General features: G+C 44.9%; 1 protein-coding gene across 4 annotated transcripts in view; it reads right to left on the bottom strand.

Moving 5' to 3' along the window:
* ZDHHC1 (zinc finger DHHC-type containing 1) overlaps positions 1 to 20,827 on the bottom strand; it is a 698,520-nt gene that overhangs the window by 125,257 nt on the left and 552,436 nt on the right. For 3 of the 4 annotated variants that reach the window (XM_069217653.1, XM_069217652.1, XM_069217655.1), the window contains one exon: positions 9,553 to 9,658. In XM_069217653.1, the coding sequence (XP_069073754.1) occupies positions 9,553 to 9,658 (106 nt within the window). The remainder of the gene's footprint in view (positions 1 to 9,552; positions 9,659 to 20,827) is intronic. The other variant, XM_069217654.1, reaches the window with a different exon arrangement.

Genomic DNA, 20,827 nt, shown 5'->3' with positions numbered 1-20,827 from the left:
CTCAGGATGCAGGATAGCCATGACCTTCTCCTCCCCAGTAAACTCTGGGGGAGGTAGTGGGGGACCACCGCCAGTCCTCTGGATGGCAATCTAGTGTTGTGATGCCATGGACCGAACCTATTCCCGAAGGTCATTCCACCTCTTCCTGATGTCGTCTCTTGTGCATGGATGGTTTCCAACTGCATTCACCCTGTTGACGATCTTCTGCCATAGCTCCATCTTCCTGGCAATGGATGTCTGCTGGACGTGTGCATCGAACAGCTGTGGCTCCACCCTGATTATTTCATCCACCATGGTCTGCAACTTCCTGGCAGTGAAACGGAGGTTCTTAGGGGGTGCCATAGTGGGTTGTGTGGAGAGATGTGTGATGAGATGTGGTGGTGTTGTTGTTGTTTTAGGTAGTGGACTGTGTGAGTGAGTTGGTGACAGGTGTGGTGATATTTGAAGGTGCAGTTGAGGGATGTGTGGTTGTGTGTTTGTGAGTTATATGTGCTGTGTGGAGTAGGCAAAGACATGATTTGAGTTTGTGGTTTCCCTTTCCAGTTGGCCGGGAGTTGTGTGGCAGCAGGTAGGCATAGCTAGGGATTGTAGGTGATGTGAGTGTTTTATAGTGGTGTGTGTGAGTATGTGAAGTCTATGTATGTGTCTCAGGTGTGGGGTTTTCAAAATGACCAATGTGGGGTGTTGTTGTTGGTGAGGCGATTACGTGGCCGCGGCTGTCCGTACCACCAATGGCATACCGCTGTTGCATGACCACTGTGCTGATTAGTGATTCATAACTGGGAAGGCGGTTTATTTTTGCCATGGTGGTGGTGGATTCTGTGCAGTCTGTTTCTCGATGTTGTTTGGCCTGGCGGGGTCAGATACCTCGCTCTTATCTGGATGATTTTGCCTTTGGGGTTGTATTACGGTGCTGCGTCCACGCAGTCTTTTAATGGCATACCGCACCGCGTTTGGTGGTAATTTTCGCCAAACTCATAAGGTGCACCATAATGACCAAAGCAGAAAGTCCTTGTCAGATGCAGCTCTAACACCCGCTGAATCTACTTACCAGATAAATAGAGAATAGAATCATCGGGTGTGGGAAAGGAAACACAAAAGATGTGCATGACAGCCCTCATTCTGCCACCTATATCCAATAGAACCGAATAACAATTTATGTGTTACACTAGGACACCACAGACGCCTCTGAATCCCTGCACTCCCTGTAATGATGACTGAGACAATGCAGGTAATTAGGAACTGGCATATTTCAGTACCACCTATGTGCTCCTCATGACTCCAGTGCTAATCTTCCAATGCCTCAGAAATTCCAACCCCTCACCTAGGATACTTCCTCCAGGCACAAGCATAGAACACTGTCACCTTAGCAAGAGCTGAGGTACAAAATAATCACCGCACTCTCTCCCCACCTTAACTCCTCGGGTGCCCTGGATGTAATGGTTACGTCCTGGGCAGCACCGCTCGGGTGCCCAGGACGTAACCGTTACATCCAGACAGGGGCCCACAGGAGAAGCGCTAGCGATCCCACCAGGGGCCTGGCACCCCGCGCTTCCCTGGGCAGGGATGGAAGGGTAATCGATTCCCCTTCCAACCTCACCACCCTTTGCGTCTGATGACTTCTCATCAGAGGCTGGCAAGCATTTCTCCTCCGATCACGTGGAGGGGACGAGAGAGGCATGAAAGCAAAGGAAGGGCCTTTCCTCTCCTTTCATGTCTCTCTCAGCATTTGTGCTGCCCGATCACAATGTGATCAGGCAGCAGAAAGGCCACTAGATACCAGGGAATGTTTGTTTATTTTTGTTGCTGAATTAGGGGAGCAGCCGCTCTCCGGGGGGGAGGGATTTAGTTTTAGGCCGTTTCTGCCCCCCTTGGGGGCAGATCGTCCTATTTTTAGTATGCCAATCTTCCCCCAAGGGGGGCAGAAACCATTAGACACCAGGGTTTTTTTTGTTTTTTTGTTATGGACATGAGGGGAGCGGCCCCTTGGGCAAGAGCTGCTCCCCAGGGGGCCAAATTATTTTTAGGCCATTTCTGCCCCCAGGAAGGACAGAAACCCCCTAGACACCAGGGATAATTTTATTTTTTGTTTATTTATTTATTTTATATGTGGGGAGCGACCCTTTAGGCAATGGTCGCTCCCCGGGGGCAAAATTACTTTTAGGCCATTTCTGCCCCCCTTGGGGGCAGATCCGCCTATTTTTATTAGGCCGATCTGCCCCCGGGGGATTGGTGTGTGTGTTTTGTTTGTTTTGGGGGGATGCCCCGTGGGCAAAGGTCACTCCCTATGGGGGCATATTCCTGTGGGCCATATCTGCCCCTCTTAGGAGCAGATCGGCCTATTTTTGGAAGGCCTATCCCGCCAGAGACCAGGGAAGATTTTGGTTTCCAAAATAAGAGGGTGGGGGTCTGGTCATACCCCCAACCCAAATACATGGGGCAGAAAGTCTACTAGATGCCAGGAAATAAAAAATACAAAAAATAGTGGGGTGGTGGCTACCAACCAGTATGGACCTGGTTATGCCCCCAACTCTACTGAAGGGGGTAACAGTCTTTCAGCTCTCCCTTGAATTCTAAAACATCTTATCCCACGGCAAGCAAGTGGATATTTTATTATTTTTGGGTCTGGTTTTACATTTGGGCCAGGAGAGCTTGTCTAACTCTCAAAATCGTTCCTCTTGGAATTGTGAGGGCTGCACTTTTTGGACTTTTGGGACGCTGCCATGTAGAAAAATCCACAAGACCTACACACATCTGAAAACTAAACATCTGGGTGATTCCAGGGTGGTGTGCTTCACATGCACCCCGCACCATTTTCCTACCCACAATGCCCTGCAAACCTCCAACTTTGCTGGAAATCACACATTTTCCCACATTTTTGTGATGGAACCTTCCGGAATTTGCAGGAATCCACAAAATTCCTACCACCCAGCATTGTCTCATCTATACCGATAAAAAGTCTGCTGCATTTGTCAGCCTAAAAATGTTTTTTTTCTAAACTTCCCTTTTTGACCCCTCAATTTTGACATGTTTTTGGCTCTTCCCTGTCACAGGAACTTGGCCCACCTACACAAGTGAGGTACCATTTTTACTGGGTGACTGAGGGGAACGTTGGGTGGTAGGAAATTTGTTCCTGTGCGGTGCGGAAATGTGGGAAAATTAGATTTTTTAGCTAAATTTGAGGTTTGCTGAGGATTCTGGTTAAGAAAACATTGGGGGATCCACGCAAGTCACCCTCCTTGGACTGCCTTAGGTGTCTAGTTTTCAGAAATTTCCGGGTTTGGTAGGTTTCCCTAGATGGCTGCTGAGCCCAGGAGCAAAAATACAGGTGTCCCCCACAAAAACAGGTAGTTTTGTTTTTGATAATTTTGATTTCTTTTGTCCAGATAGTGTTTTGGGGCCTTTCCTTTCATGGGCACTAGGCCTACCCATACAAGTGAAGGAAATTTGTGGCTCCTCTCAGATTCCAAAGCTTTCTGTCACCGAAGTGTGGGGAAAAAGTGTTTTTTTGGCCAAATGTTGAGGTTTGCAAAGGATTCTGGGCAACAGAACCTGGTAAAAGCCCCACAAGTAACCCCATCATGAATTCCCCTAGGTGTCTAGTTTTCAAAAATTCACAGGTTTGGTAGGTTTCCCTAGGTGAGCTAGAGACCAAAATCCACAGCGAGGCACTTTCCAAAAAACACGTCAGATTTCAATGTAAAAATGTGATGTGTCCATGTTGCGTTTCCTGTCGCGAGCATTAGACCTACCCACGCAAGTGAGGTACCATTTTTATCAGGAGACTTGGGGGAACACAGAATAGCAGAACACATGTTATTGCCCCTGGTCTTTCTCTACATGTTTTCCTTCCAAATGTAAGACAGTGTGTAAAAAAAATGTCTATTTGAGAAATGCCCTATAATTCACATGCTAATATGGGCACCCCAGAATTCAGAGATGTGCAAATAACCACTGCTTCTCAACACCTTATCTTGTGCCCATTTTGGAAATACAAAGGTTTCCTTGATACCTATTTTTCACTCTTTATATTTCAGCAAATGTATTGCTGTATACCCGGCATACAAAGAAAACCCATTGCAAGGCGCAGCTCATTTATTGGCTCTGGGTCCCTAGGGATCTTGATGAACCTACAAGACCTATATATCCCCGCAACCAGAAGAGACCACCAGACGTAACTGTATATTGCTTTCAAAAATCTGACATCGCAAGAAAAACGTTACAGAGTAAAACATGAATTCACCTCAATTTCAATATTTTTTTTATTTCAGCTGTTATTTACTGTAGGAAACCCTAGTAGGATCTACAAAAATTACCCCTTGCTGAATTCAGAATTTTGTCTACATTTCAGAAATGTTTAGCTTTCTGGGATCCAGCATTGGTTTCACACCCATTTCTGTCACTAACTGGAAGGAGGCTGAAAGCACAAAACATTGTAAAAATGGGGTATGTCCCAATAAAATGCCAAAATTGTGTTGAAAAATGTTGTTTTCTGAGTCAAGTCTGCCTGTTCTTGAAAGCTAGGAAGATGGTGATTTTTGCACCACAAAACCATTGTTGATGTCATTTTCAGGTAAAAAAAAAAACACAAGCCTTCTTCTGCAGCCCTTTTTTCCATTTTGTTTTTTTTTTAAAACAAAATGTATTTTGCCTAATTTCTTGGTCTGCTTCAGGGGAACCCACAAAGACCGGGTACCTCTAGAACCCCTAGGATGTTGGAAAAAAAGGACGCAAATTTGGCGTGGGTAACTTATGTGGACAAAATGTTATTAGGGCCTAAGTGCAAACTGCCCCAAATAGCCAAAAAAAGGCCTGGCACCTGAGGGGAAAAGGTCTGGCAGCGAAGAGGTTAATGCATATATAAACAATAATGAATCATAAGTGAAACAATAGTAATCAACAGATAACTTTATAAATCATGGAAGAAAAAGAGTCCTAAAAATGAAAAGAATTAACTACAACAATTCAACATAAAATAGCTATCCCACAACATAGTTGTTAAATTGGTCTATTATTGCTTGGTAATGTTTTTGGAATTTCTTCTTTGATGAAAGCCTTCACTAGAAATTATATGACTGCCCGTGAGTCGATTGTTTTTAGATTTTCTACTTCAGGTCACTTGGAAAATAGGTCCAAAAGAACAATAACATATTTTGTGATCCATTGAAATAGTTTGTAATGTTACACAATATTCGATCAGCACAATATTCTGAATCCCAATCACGTGCTACAAACCTACATTCTTCAACAACATCATCCACGAAAGCCACATTGTACTCATCACGTTCACACAGAATGTACTCTTCAGGGGGTAGCAGTATTCTACTTCAAAAATCAGCTATTTTCTTATGTATACTTGGGAGATATTAAACATCATCATAAAATCTAGCAACCTTAGCAACATCCTGGCGATCCATGGTGTTATTTTTAGCTTTTAGGTTGACAAAGGTTTGTGACTGACTTGCACAGTGATCTTTGAACTTCATATGTATTGTTGAAACTTTCCCATGGCCGAATCAAAGGGTAACATCTCTATTTCTATCACAGAATATTTTTATTCCATGGGCAAAAGGGAGTGAGAAGCAAACGGCAAGGCATATTTGTTACCATCTTTAGTAACTTCAAAAAAGACCGCTCCTAACCCCTTCCCGCTTGCATCAGTAGTGATCACAAAATGAATGGAAGGATTGAAACTATGCAGAAGAGCGGCTTGACAAATATCATTCTTAATGCTACAAATGTTTGCTTCAAGTTATAATTCCAAGCTAATACTAATCGAGCTTTGATTAACTGAATCAAGCCATAGGTTTCGCTGACAAAGTTCTTGACAAATTCTGAAAAAACTCAGATACACTCTAAAAAGAATCTTATCTCATTCTTGCTAGTAGATGATGTGGTGCATCCCTTACATAATAATCTAGTACATGTTATATCTAGTTCACTAACTTTAAGGCCAAGATATGTCACAAATTTTACAACAAACCTACACTTTATAAATTCCCCAGCCAAACCATTCTTACTTAGAAACCACAACATTTTCCTCAGTAGGTGGTCATGTTCAATTCAGTTCCTGTCCATTATCAGGATGTCATCCTGAAACAAAATGACTCTTAAGATGTTTGAATAATTTGTGTATTAATCTTTGGAAAATAACTGTTATCAAAGCAAGTCCAAACGACTTCCGAATAAATCAAAAACACTGTAGAGGGTAATAAAAGCAGTACAATTCTTGCTTCCAGGATGAAGTGGTACCTGGTAGTAGGCCGAAGTTAGATCAATAGTGCAAAACCATTAAACATATTTGGTCTTCGCTAGCAAATCGCTGATTTAAGGAAGCTGAAATTTATCCACAACACTGCTTTTGTTTAGATCTCTATAAATGCATCCTCTTGTTTGGCCACTTGCCTTGTGTGCCACGAACAAAGGAGCCAACCATTGTGTGCACTCAATGGACCGTATTATCTCATTTTCCACCAATTTGTTAAGTTCCACATTAGCTTTTTCTTTGACACTGAACATGTATATTTCTTCCCTTAGGACATACAGGTTAACACTATCTTGTGAGTGAAACCTTTAGGCACCCCAACTTTACATGGAATTGCTTTTGCTTCATTTTCCGTATTTCACATCACTCATCATGTATGGGATAATACATTTCCTCACTGTTGGGAGTTAAGGTAATTTCCAATGCTCACTGGTCAATCCACCCAAGCACCAAAGGTCCTTTCTCTGCAACATATAACTTGCATTTAGCCATGCTCTTTTTAAACTCGAATATTAGGGTTTTGGACCCAACGAAGACAGTACCAGTGAAACATTCTGGGTGCAGATCTGTAAGATTTAATTCAATTCACAAACTATTCTTAAATGATCCATCCAAATTGATTTTAAAACAACAGTTAAAGGAAAACCTGATTCAGAAATGACCTGTATCCCTACACCTCTATCACAATTTGCTAAACCGGTTTGTCTTAGAGTTGATGTTTAAAATATTATAATAAATGCTGAGCACTCCATCTATATAAGATTCCTCTTCTTCTAGATTTTTTGATAATGCATTTAACTGTTTTGTTCTTTTTCCAGCACATTTGTGCAAAATAAACAATTATTTCATGATATGAACGTTTGACTTTGCTGGCTAGAGAGTTTTTGTCTCATGCTAAATGATCTTTGCTTCCACATCTGTAACAATGAAACTCTGTGCCATTTCTATGAATGTTATCCTGATATTTATTGGGTCTGTTCTTACGAGGGCTACGCCTTGAAAACATTTTAGAGGAAAAACTGGGAAACATTTGACACCAATGAAGGTTGATTTGGCTACGAAGATGGATTTTTTAATGCTGCCTCAGCTCACCTTTCAGAGAACTCTGTCTTTTTTTACAAAGGCTACAATGTCTTGAAAAGAAGAACCACCATTTACCTACAACCTCTCCTGTAGGTTAGAATCGTTATTGGGCATGACACCTTGATCTCTTATAAAATTATCATGTAATTTACCACATTTTCACAAAGCAGACAATTCTTTTAAGGTAGATGCATACTCTTTAATATGCTCAATAATGCATTACTTGTGATTAAAGAAATGAAATCTCTCAATAAGTACACAGACTGTAGGTTGTAAGTAACCATCCAGATCATCAAAAGCATTTTTAAAAACATCACATTCATCAGGCTTTCTGACTTTTTTCTCCATTTGAATGTACATTTGCAAGCTCTCAGGACCCAACATGAGAAGCACAATCTTTTTTTTCCACACTTTATGGGTGAAAATTCTTCTGAGGAATCATCTTCAATTGTAGAGATGTAATTAAAAAAATACTCTTTCCCTTTCGTCCATTTCATTAGGGGCTACCCTGGTAAAGGAAGAAATGGCTGTAGGTGTGTTAAAGGTCTGATATGCTGCACACATAATTGAGAATTAGCATTTTGCAGTCTGGTATGGAAAATAATGGTACTGTAATGAAATGAAACCGCTCCTAGCTCTAGATGTAAAAAATATCTTGAAGGAGACTAGTCAAATCCCAGAAGAAATGAAAATAAATACTGAAATGTACTTGAAAAGTAATTGCTACCTTACTTTTCTCAGCGCTTGTTCTATCTAGTATTCGTGCTGTGGCAAAATAACATTTAATGCTGAGAAGGTTTTAAAAGATTTGGTGGTTAATTTAATACTACCAGGGTGGCTGAAACATGGCATCATGTCCCATGTCTTGTGCGTCAGAGTTACAGTTTCTGTAACTGAAAACAAATGACCAAGATAGGCATGACATGGGCCATATTGTGTGGCCTTTGCGTGGAGTTGCTGCTGTGTATTGGTGCACCATATGTATTTAAAAATGGTGGACCACATCCCACTAGTGCCAACAAGAGCTGTAACAACAGCTGGAGAAATGCTTGCACTATATCCCTACTGTGCGTTCTCAGCCTCTGGAAACAAGGCTCACTGAAAATCAGTCAGGGTACAATGAGCAACCAGACAACTCCCAGCACAAACATCCAGTCCTCAATGGCAACAGAACAGCCTCAGAGATTTGGAGTGTCAGCCGAAAAGATGCGGGGCTGTCAGCACACGCGGGTAGGTCTGCTTCCCACCAAAAAGTAGTGACAACTGGGACATGTAGGGAAGTATCAACAGATTTATTTCAGGACCAACTGCATGTTACTCATATCTCCAGTGCCAGTCTTCCAGTGCCTCAAAAAGTTCAACCCGTTACCTAGGTAACCTTCTCTAGGCACAAGCACAGATCACTGTCACAAGCTAAGGAACAAACAAATCACTACATCCTCTACCTCAAACACTAATGGATTAAGCTGTAGGTGCAGGTGGTGTTGCTGCTGGTGCAAACCCTTGTAATACCCCATAGACATCAAAAGAGGGGCACTTACCTGTTGCTGTCCTCTTTACCACCAATTTGGTCTAATAAGGATGACTAGTGTTCCCAGTGCACAATCAACAAAAAAGTGACCAGTTTATGAGAAAATCACCTTATAAATGAGTGGCTGATGAATGGTGTCTTACATGATGCGTGCAGTGATGGAAGTCCTTCCTGAGAGAATGTGCAAGTGGGGGAAAAGTAGGGTGCATATGCACCCTACAGGGAACATAGTGGATAGGAATTGCTGGCATCTGGTGCTGACTGCAGCTTGTGATTGTGATATATGGGAACGTGAGAAAGAATCTGTCCATGTGGAAGTAGTATATTGTTTTGCAACTGCACATGACAACCGTCCTGAAAATACTAGGCTGATAGCTGTACACCATACTCATGCGTTTATTAATCTTTGAGGCTGATATATGTTGTCAAATAATTGTTCAGTTTATTTAACACACTGAAATGACTGCACTTTCGAGTAGAATATAATTTTAGGTATAACAAGCCATGTTCAAGGCATTTCTCCTCCAATACAAATGCTCTCTTTTAAAGTGAATCACTGTTCTTTGGAGTTAGGCCTAACAAAAGAAAAATACTCCATCATCATGATTAAACACAAAATATGGAGCATCTGATGCTGAAAAATACTATGATGATGCTGTTTGCCACCACTTACCAGGAGAGGGGGAGTGGATGATGTCCATATTACAATCCTTGGACCGATCGTTGATCACTTCTTCTGGAACTTTAAACACTTTTTTCTTTTTTTTCTTTCTCTTCTTCTGGGTGGATACAAAAGAACACCAAAATGTGTTAGTATCTCCTTGCTCTTTATCATTGTGATTGACAATTTCTGCTATCTGAGATCAGGGAGTTTCCACTCAATGATTTCAACATATTTTACCTTATACACATAAAGATCTTGTGGGACGCTGTTACAAAAAGGCCTTACAACAAATTATTTAGATTAACTTGAGTCAGCTAGCTACAACAAAACTAGATGACTTAATAAAAATTAGTTTAATCCGGAATATATATTTTTTCTTAAATTTTGACAAGCACTTGGGGGGTTCTTTTTGAGGCAATGAGGGGGAAAGTCAGACAGATCAGTTTATATTGTTGATTAATGACTACGCATAGCAGCTGTGATCTGCTTGAATGAGAAAGTGTATCTTTACTATAGGCCAGCGTTTGAAGGCATTGAAGCAAGACTCTAGGGTTTGATTTAGAGTTGGCGGGTGGGATTATTCTGTCACAAACTTGACGGTATTACAATTCCATGATATGCTATGGAAATCGTAATACGCGGATGGGAAATCTGTCCACCAAACTCTAAATACGGCCCTCAGTTTTGTTAGACACTGTCTTCATCTGTGGTCAGATCTCCTCTACCAAGATGTATTCAATACTACTGGGTGACCACAACCTTTGGGACAGTAGCTGATAGTAAGTTCCTCTAGGCTTCAGAAACCAGAAAAAGCCTGATGTTGTGATTTGGCATTGACGCTGGACTGAATTCCAGATTTTAAGCATACTCCTCTTCACTTGTGACTTAGCCTTTACCATAAAGACCCTTACCTAAAGGTATCTAGCCACAGATTCCTGTGCGTCAGAAGGTTGCGCCATGCGGTTGCGCACTGACGCCATTCCACTCTGGGAGGATTTATGCAGGGTCTACATAGGCCCCACTCCTGTATTTTGACAATCAATCAAACATTTATAGAGCCCGGGACTGTCACCCCTAGGGGTATCTGGGTGCTTCGGGAGCCTCTTCTCCGCCAAATAGCCATGTCTTGAATTTCCTTCTGAATCTGCCAAGGAGGGGGCCGCTCCGAGATGGAGGGGGAAGGTTGTTCCAGGACTTGGCCACGATGTAGGAAAAAGAGCGGCCTCCGCTGCAGCTGCAGTGGATGGGGGTGCAAAGTTGAGAGAAGTGGAGCGAAGGTATCTTGAGGGGACATGGAAGTGCATACGGTGGCTGATGTAGGCCAGGCCTCTGTTATGAAGAGCCTTGTAGGCGAGTGTGAGAATCTTGAAGTGGCAGTTCTAAACGGGAAGCCAGTGGAGGTTTTTGACGTGGGTCGTGATGATAGCCCGCTTTGAAAGGTTCAAGATGAGTCTGGCAGCCGTATTATGTAGTGTCTGGAGTGTTTGAGTAGGTGGGAGGATATTCCGGCGTAGATCGCATTTCCAAAGTCTAGGCAGCTGGTGATCAGCACACGCGTAATGGTTTTTCGGGCATTTGCGGGGATCCAGGTGAAGATGCAGCATAGCATGTGGAGGATGTAGTAGCAAGAGGAGGCAGCTGAGTTTATTTGACGGTCCATGGTTAGTTGGTTGTCAAGGATGATTCCGAGGTGGTATGCATGGTTTAATGGAGCCGGCGTTTGTCCGAGTTCCGTTGGCCACCAACTGTTGTCCCAAATGGAGGTGTTCTTACAAAGCTCAGGACTTCTGTCCTGTTGGGTGTTGTCGGCATAGTAGACTATGTTTAGTCCATACAATCTGGTGATGTGTGCTGGGGGGGGGTGAGTGGGGGGGGGATGAGGCAGGGAACTGGTTCCACTACAGGTGGTCGTGAGCTGTTGATTGATAGTTTTCTTGAGTACTTTCGTAGGGAAGTGGAGCAGGAAAATGGGTCTGTAGCTTTTGGGATTACTGGGGTCCGATGTAGGTTTCTTGAGGAGGGTCCTTACCTCTGTGTGCTTCCATTTGTGCGGGAAAGATGTCATGGTGATGGAGGTGTTGAGGATGGTGATTATTTCCTTGTTGATGGTGTTGAATCCGAGGATGAAGAGCTAGTGGGGGCACGGGTCGTTGGGGGCCCTGCAGTGGATGGACGCCATGATGGCTGCGGATCGTTTGTTCGATGAAGGGGCACCAGGTGGTTATCGAGTGGTTGATGTACGTTGGTTGAGGGACATTGTGAGGGGTGGGCGTGGGTGGCTGGGGTTTGAAGTTTTTGTATATGGTGGAGATCTTGTTGTGGAAGTAGTCTGAGAGGGAGTCACAGAGCTCCTGCGAAGGGTGGATGGTGGTAGCTGTGGCTGTCTGGTTGGAGAATTCCTTGATGATTCTGAAGAATTCTTTCATGTGGTTGGCTGCAGTGTTAAAACAGGTGGTGATTGCTTCTTTCTTGGTCGTCTAGATGAGGCGGTGGAACTCGTTCAGGGCTGACTTGTAGGCTGTTCTGTCTGCGGGGTCCTTGGTTGTGCGTTGTTTCTCAAGTCGTCTGCAGTTGCGTTTGGAGCTTGGAGTGCTGGGGTGCACCAGCTGACTGACTTGGAGGTGTTAGTGGATATGGCTGGTTTCAGCTGTGCAACTGTTGGCGCATCTGGTGATCCAGGAGGTGAAGTTTTGGACGGCGTGGTTGAGGTCTGATGGAAGTTTGGGTTGAGTGGTGTGCAGGGCTTTCTTCCAGAGGGACTCGGTTACCTTGACCCAGCTTCAGTGGGGAGCTCTGCGGGGCTTTGCAAAAGTGTGCTGACCATTGGAGATGGTGAAATGGACGATGTTGTGGTCCGTCCAGGTGAGTTGTGTGTGAGAAGTTGATTCTGTCGCTGGAGGTGAAGACTGCATCCAGAGTGTGTCCTTCTTTGTGTGCGGGTTTGGTGACAAGTTGAGTGAGGCCGATATTGTTGAGGTTTTCAAAGAGAGAAGTGGAGTACTCGTTGTTGGGGTTGCAGAGGAGGAAGTTGAGATTGCCAAGTAGGACGTAGTGAAAGGAGTCTATGGTGGGAGGGCTATGGGGTCGGCAATGGTGTTGCAGAAAGCAGGACGTGGTCCCTGGGGTTTGTACACCAGGGTGCCTTCCACCATGGTGTGGGCATTGGTTTGGAGTCGGAAGTTGAAGCGTTCAATGAAGGGCGTTGGGTCGTCATTGGAGATGGTGTATTGGATGGATTCCTTGAATATGATGGTGATGCCACCGCTGTGTTTGTCTGTGCGGTTGGGGTGTATCATCTTGTATCCAACTAGGATGGCTGTGGCAATGTCTGTGTTGGAGGAAGGTTTTAGCCATGGCTCAGTGATGAAGGCGATGTCTGAGTCGAGGGGGATAATGGTGTCCCAGGTTTCCGTGGCTTGTTTGCAAAGGGAGCGGGCATTGAGCAGGATGCAGTGAAGAGGTGCAGGGATGTCCGCCAGTTTCTGTGTGGCTGCTGTGTGGGCGATGGGGTGGGTAGGACAGTCTGTGTTGCATGACCGTGGCAGTTTGAGCACATGAAGGGTCGTGAAGTTGATTGAGGAGAGGCAGTGAAACCGCAGATGATGGGCTGCGGGGGAAGGGAAGGTTTCAGTTCCCAGAGTGTAGTTGTAGCGATAGGGGGTGGAGGGGCACGAAGGGGGCCGGTTCCTGGCACCAGGTGCATTCCAGGTGTGGATGGGCACCGATGGGTTTGCATTTTGCAGGCTGGCAGTGTGTCTGCTGCATGCATCCACGCAGCCGCTCCCTTCATATATGCTGGGAGGTGGGAAGGGCCTCGAATGCGGACAGGAGGGCGTTGGGTGTGGTGAGAAAGGAGCGTCCAAGGACCCTGATTACCTGTGAGGTGGGCAGACAGATGCGTCGGGCTGGCAGGCCCTAGTGCGGCTGGGCAGCTGTGATCATGTCATCACTGCTCAGGAAGTCCGTGCAGTGGCTCCCTTCATATATGCTGGGATGTGGAAGGGTCCTGGAAGAGGGGAAGGAGGCGTGAGGGCATCCAGGTGTGGTGGGAAAAGAGCGTCTGAGGACAATGATCAACTGTGAGGCGGACGGAGAGATGCATCGTGCCAGCAGGCTCTAATGCGCTTGGAGAGCTATGCCCAGGTCAATTGCCTTCAGGACTATCCGCACCCCCAGATGTGGAGCTCCAAAAGCAAACTCACAGACCACTGTGCAGATTCCTAGACTTGGGTTCTAAGTAATGGGTAGAGTTCAAGCACAGAATAGGGAGGACGGAAGGGTTGGTGATTAATATGTAGATAAATAGAGTGTCTACAAGAAAAAGCATTGTTCTTCTGACAGAGACTTCAAGTCACAGATTTGCTACCTTTTGAATAGATACCAAAGCAGTACCTAATTGGAGGTGGCCTGTGAATGGACTCAAACCAAAAATGTCTGCACATCCCAGTGGCAAAGTGCCCTTCTTAGCGGAACTGGATATCCAGACAATAGTGCTTTGTGAATGTATGAAGATATGCTGACATGGCTGCCCAACAGATATCTAGTACAGGGAGTCCGAATGCCAAATTAGTGGTAGCAGCTTTGGTCCTGGTGGAAAGGGCACACAGCTGTTCTGGAGGTTGCAGATTGGCCAATGAATAGAAAACCTTAATGCAGAGCACAATCCAGCGCGAGACAGCATTGCCTCACCTATACAGCCTTGCCTTTTTCTGCTCATGCGAACCTCACAAAGTGCTGATCGTCCACCTGGTGGTCTTTGGTACAATGGGTGTAGAAGCTGAGTGCTCTGTTGGGATCCAAGTGATGTAGTCTATCCTTCTCCTAAGAGGGATGAGATGGAGCAAAGAACACCAGCAGGTTGATGGTTTGACTGACGTGGAATAGCCTCATAGCTTTCAGTAGAAAGAATGCCCAAGAATGCAGAAGGAGGATTTGTTTATCTGTAACTCCTGTTCTCTCGTAGGGGAATTTCCATGATAAGTCATATGCACTGAATAGTTCCACCCACATGCAAGACCCCCGGCGCAGGTCTTTAATATATCTTCTTAAGTGGAGATTTTTTCGCCTTTCCTCTGGAAGGCCTGTAAAGACACTTAAGAAAGAGACAGATAATGTAGCCTGCATATCTAGGCTACAATGGCCAAATTCTTTATCATGAAGACAAAAAAGGGCCAATACACAAATAAGCATAATTTAAGATGTTTTGGAAACAGTATAAATCTCCGTCTCCAACCCATTTTTATGAAAGAACTGAGGGAGAGCAGGACAGAGTAGCCTCATAGGCTGTCATATGGCTAAAAGTTGTGCCTTTAAGAACCCAGAGACTATCAGTATCCCATCATGCCCAGCTGGTGGCAGTTGCTTCAGTTCTTCTTTAAGGCGATGTGGGACATATAAAGTTTGCAAGAATACCTCTGTCCATTCCACTGGGAAGGAGGGAGGGTTGCTTATAGCTTATCATAGAAATTCCCCTATGAGAGAACAGGAGTTACAGGTAAGAAACTATTCCTTCTCTTGTAGGGGATTTCCATAAGCACTGAATAGATTAGCAAGCCATCCCCACGTATCACTATGGAGAAGACAGAGGGTCATTTAGTTTAAGCAAAGAGATTTCCGAGGGAAGCCTGCTCTACTTGAGCATCTGCTCCAGAGTCTAGGCAGTAGTGCTTGGTGAAATTATGTACCGATTTCCAGATAGGTGCTTTGCAAATTTCTGCAATGTGGATATTGTGCAGTAAAGCAGCAGTAGCTGCCTTTCACTAAGTAGAGTGAGTCTCCAGTTTATCAACAAGTGATTTATGAGCTTTCTGGTGGCACAACAAAATACATGGAACTATCTATCTGGAGACCGATTGTTTGGAGGTGGCTAATCCAGTGCAAACCAGACCATAGGTAATAAATAATCGGTCCATTCGATGAATATCTCTTATCCTGGCGAGAACATTTCAGAACCCTCCAAACATCCAGTGAATGGAGAGATCCTTATGCTGGAGCAGAGGGATTCTGAATGAGTGCAGGCAATGAGATAGTCTGGTTTACATGGAAGTCCAACACTACCTTAGGAAGGACTTTTGGGTGAGTTCTCATACCACTTTGCTAGAATGAAAGATAGAATGAGAGCATAGTGCTGATGTTATTGCTACCAGGAAAGCTGTCTTCCACGTAAGGTGTTGTAGGTAAGCTTTGAGAATGGGTTCAAAGGGATCCTGCATAAGGTGAGAAAAGTACTATATTCAGTTCCCAGGCAGGTGAGGGACGCCTAATGGGAGGGAAAAACGTCTTCAACCCCTCTAAGAAATCCTTTATGACAGGGATTTGAGAAAAAAGAGGTTTGTGACAGACATTTCCTGTAGGCAGTAAGAGCTGCCAGATAAACCTTTATGGAAGAGAATTGCAAGCCAGCTTTAGCCAAGTGTAGTAGGTATGGTAGAATCACATCCTCTCGGCAAATAGTTGGGTCCACATTTTTTGAGGAACACCAGATGCAAAAGCTCTTCCATTTGAAGAGTAGAGTGAGTGGAAGGCTGCTTAGCCTCCTTGAGGATTTCCATGCAGTTTTGTGGCAAGTTCAAGTGTCCATACTGCACTAGCTCAAGAGCCATGCCGCCAAATTCAAAGAGGAGAGATAGGGGTGTACCATCTGTCCTCTGAATTTTGTTAGTAGGTTTGGCCTTGCTTGAGATGTGGATGCTGAGAACTGTGAAGAAGGTCCTGGGAACCACCATTGCCGTGGACACACCGGTGCAATTAGGATCATCTTGGCTTTTGGTGTGTAACATCTTGATCAGGACTGCTGGGATCAGGGGAATTGGTAGAAAGGTGGAAAGACATTTGCTGTACCAGTAGTTCCATAAGACATTCCCCAGAGTCTCTGGATGGTAATACCTGTAAGCGAAGTAGCTACATTTTCTGTTTTCCACTGTGGCAAACAGGTTGATAGAAGGGGTGCCCCACAAGCGGAAGATAATTTGAACGACTTCTTCATGCAAGACCCACTCATGATTTTTTGTTGAGCCCTCTGCTGAGAGCATCTGTTTAAATATTCTGAATGTCTGGGAGGTGAGTTGCTGTTACTCTCAGTTACCTAGCTAACAGCCATTTCCAAATTGCCTGGGCCTCTAGTGACAAGGCTCTGGAACTGGTGTCCCCTTGCTTGTTCAGGTAGTACATGGTGGTTGTATTGTTCTGAACAAACAGGGGGTCAGTGGTGAATGATGATTGAAAGGCCTTGAGCGCCAGATGAACTGCGTGGAGTTCAAGGAGACTGGTATGGTATGTCATCTCTCTCTGAGACCATGAGCCTTGAATATGGAGGTGATCCGTGGGGGCTACCCATCTGAGGAGTGATGCATCCGTCATAACGGTTTGAGAAGAGACCTGTTGGTGAAAAGGCATCCCTTGGTGGAAACTGCTTGGAGAACACCACCACTTGAGGGATCGTATTGCATGTAAGGAGTGCGTGATTCTGTCCTCCCAGTTGCCCGTCAGCTCATCCCACTGGTCCTCTAGACACTCCTGGATAAGTCGCACGTGGAGAGGAGCACTGGTAGTGAGAAAGATACAGAAGACCATTGAGCCATGAAGAGATGAGACTTCTCTTGCTGTTGGATTATGCACGCTCCTGAGAGTCTGACATTTCTGAAGGATTGATACACATCGCTCCTCTGAAGGTCACTCTTTTGCATGAATGTGTCAAGGGAGGCCCCTAAGTAATGCAACGCCTGGACTGGTATTGACATGGACTTGTTGAACCGATGAAGAAGCTTGCAAGTTCAATTGAAATGTAGTTGGGCTTCATGAGAAGTGGATGCCTTTATGAGCCAGTCGTCTAGATAGGAGTAAATGAAGATTCAGTGTTCTTTTAGATTAGCTGCCACTACAGCCATGTACTTGGAGAATATTCTAGGTACAGACTGGAGGCCAAATTGTACTACAGTGTACTGGTAATGGTCATGCCGCACAAGGAACCTGAGAAAATTCCTATGCTTCCTGATGGAGGGAATGTGGAAGTATGCATCATGACAGTCGATGAAGCAAAGCCAATCTCCCTGATGAAGTTGGAGATATACTTGACGTAAAGCCAGCACCCTGAAATTCTCTTTCCGAATCCACATTTTGGCAAGTTTGAGATCGAGAATGGGTCTGAATTTGTGTTTGTCTTTCTTTGGTACTAGGAAATACCTGGAGTAAAAGCCTGTCCCCTGTTGGCTGTGGGGGACGGCTTCCACGCCTTCTTTTGAAACAGGATGTTGATTTCCGTCCCGAGTAAGTCGAGATGGGAAGTGGACGTCTTTGGTGGGGTGGTAAACCTGAGAGAGTACCTATTCTTCACAATATTCAGAACCCAGGCGTCTGTTGTGATGGGCTGCTACTCTTTCAGGTAATGTGCAATGCTTCCCACTAATGGAAAATGCAACAGAAGAGGGGGATGGGAGGACTCAAGGTTTTGTGGCTGATGTTTGTTTACCACCTTGGGGGAGTTGTTGGGCAGAGCATTCTCTTTGTCTGCTTGCGCTGTGGTAGGTAGCATCAGATATTGTTGAGATCTACTCGGAATCCAATGATTTGCGCTGTTCGTCGGTTTCTCCAGATCCACAGCTTTTAATGTGTCCATTTCAGTTTTCATTCTTACCATCTTGTCTTCTGTGTGGCTGTTAAATAGTGTGGAACCTGAGAATGGCAAATTTTGGAAGTGGTTTTATGCTTCCGATTTTAGAGATGTTAGCTGTTGGCAAGCATGCCCCCACAAGGTGACTGTGATAATAGCCCTGTATGGCAACGAGGGAGGAATTTGCAGCTGCACTGATAGTTTGATCTGAGACCGTTGCACCCTCCTTGACGATCTCCAGGAAGTCTTCCCTTTTGTCCTTTGGCAGGTACTCAGCAAAATGCTGAATTGAATCTCAAAGGGCTCGGTCGTACCTGCCCAAGAGGGCCTAAAGTGCTGGCTGCCTTCACTGAAGTGGCCACTGTACTGCAGACTTTGCGGCCTGCTGAGTCCAATTTTTTACTCTCCTTAACTAGAGGTGAAGATGATGATGAAGAGCTGGAATGGACTTTTTTCTCATCCAAAATCACAACAAAGTCAGGTGGAGGATCAGTATGAAGAAAGAATGGGTCTGGATCCAGAGGCCTATACTTCTTTTGAAGCCTTGATGGGCAGACTTAGCCATGGCCGGAGTTAGGAACAAATACATGGCAGGCTCAAGGAGACCCAGAACCAGTGGAATCAAAAGCCTTTAAGCTGTGCGCTGATGTAGCCTCTCGAAGATTACTGATGTGGACGGTGTGCTTACCGATATCAGTATACTTAGTTTTGAAGTCCCTTGGACTAGTATCTCTTGAAAGGTAGTAACGTCATCTACCAGAGAGACACAAGACGGTGGAGTGTCTAATGAAGTTGGTGAATAGTCTCTTGTAGAAGAAGAGGAATGATCAGTATCCCATTGATGGGAGCGCAACCTTGACTTATGGTAAGATCCATGACGGCAATGGGTATGTCTTGACATAGCAGAAGAGGGCCCCAGCATGTGATGACCATGACGAGAGTAGTGGCGCGATCGGGAGTGCATTCGAGGCCTGGAAGCTGGACTGTTTCTAGGTACTAGAGGAGGTGGTACAGGAGGAGGCACTGATGGTGGAGGAAGCACCAATGTTCAAGGTGGAGGCATCTTCTGAGGTGGAGGAGGTGAAGATGGACAAGGAGATGTAGTGGATGGTAACACAACCAGAGAAGGTGATGATTCAGATGAGGAATAAATTCTTCTCCTCTCCTCGACGTCGACGTTTCACATCGAAGTTTAGCCCTCGACGTCGACCATCCGCACCATATCCGTGGTGAACCAGCACTTCTCAACGGCATATAATCTCTGGAAGTCAACTGATGTTGTGTCGATGGCGAGCAATGCTGCTCAAACCAGCCCTTGACGGCATACAAACCCCACGGGTGGACTGTGTTTGCTGGTAACATCTTTCTTCTCTCTCGAAGGCAAATCTTCTCTCTGTTCCGCAGAGTGCGCCTAGAAAACTTACTGCAAATGACACAGGTATCAGGAAGTTGAGAAGGTAGGCAGATGATACAGACCTCATTAGGGTCTGTTTTGGCCTTTTCCTGTCACGGTGAGCACACTTACCAAACAATGAAGGCATTTTATTTGACAAAATGCCTCAGTTTTATGTCAAAAAGATGTTGTGTAAAGGTCTTGTCACCAATTTCTGATAAAAGAAAACAATTGAGAAAAAAAATCTATAAAAGGTCGAGCTCAATGCTTCAGGGTCATGTCAGCAGAAGCCGGAAAAAAGAACTAAAGCAACTGCCAATAGCTGGGCATAATTGTAGGAAGGTAGCCTCTTTCTAGTCTTGTTACCCCCACTTTTGGCCTATTTGTGAGTATATGTCAGGGTGTTTTTACTGTCTCACTGGGATCCTGCTAGCTAGGACCCCAGTGCTCATAGTGGACACCCTATTTGTCAGGGTGTTTTATATGTCTCACTGGGATCCTCCTAGCCAGGACCCCAGTGCTCACAGTTTGTGGCCTGAATATGTTCCCTGTGTGGTGACTAATTGTGTCACTGAGGCTCTGCTAACCAGAATCTCAGTGCTTATGCTCTCTCTGTCTTTAAAATTGTCACTGCAGGCTAGTGACCATTTTTACCAATTCTGATTGGCACACTGGAACATCCTTATAATTCCCTAGTATGTGGTACCTAGGTACCCAGGGTATTGGGGTTCCAGGAGATCCCTATGGGCTGCAGCATTTCTTTTGCCACCCATAGGGAGCTCAGACAATTCTTTCACAGGACTGCCACTGCAGCCTGAGTGAAATAACATCCAAGTTATTTCACAGCCATTTTACACTGCACTTAAGTAACTTATAAGTCATCTATATGTCTAACCCTCACTTAGTGAAGGTTAGGTGCAGAGTTACTAAGTGTGAGGGCACCCTGGCACTAGCCAAGGAGCCCCCACATAGTTCAGGGCAATTTCCCCAGACTTTGTGAGTGCGGGGACACCACTACACACGTGTACTACATATAGGAAAATACCTATATGTAGCTTCACAATGGTAACTCCAAATATGGCCATGTAACATGTCTAAGATCATGGAATTGTCCCCCCATGCCAACTCTGGTATTGGGGTGCCAATCCCATGCATTCCCAGGGCTCCAGCATGGACCCCGGGCACTGCCAAACTAGCTCTCTGGGGTTTTCAGTGCAGCTACCGCTGCTGCCAACCCACAGACAGGCTTCTGCCCTTCTGGGGTCTGGGCAGCCCAGTCCCAG

Source organism: Pleurodeles waltl, chromosome 12 (genome assembly GCF_031143425.1).
Source record: "Pleurodeles waltl isolate 20211129_DDA chromosome 12, aPleWal1.hap1.20221129, whole genome shotgun sequence".
NCBI lineage: Eukaryota > Metazoa > Chordata > Amphibia > Caudata > Salamandridae > Pleurodeles > Pleurodeles waltl.
The sequence above is the reverse complement of the archived record's forward strand: the minus strand, read 5'-3'. Positions and strand labels throughout refer to the sequence as shown.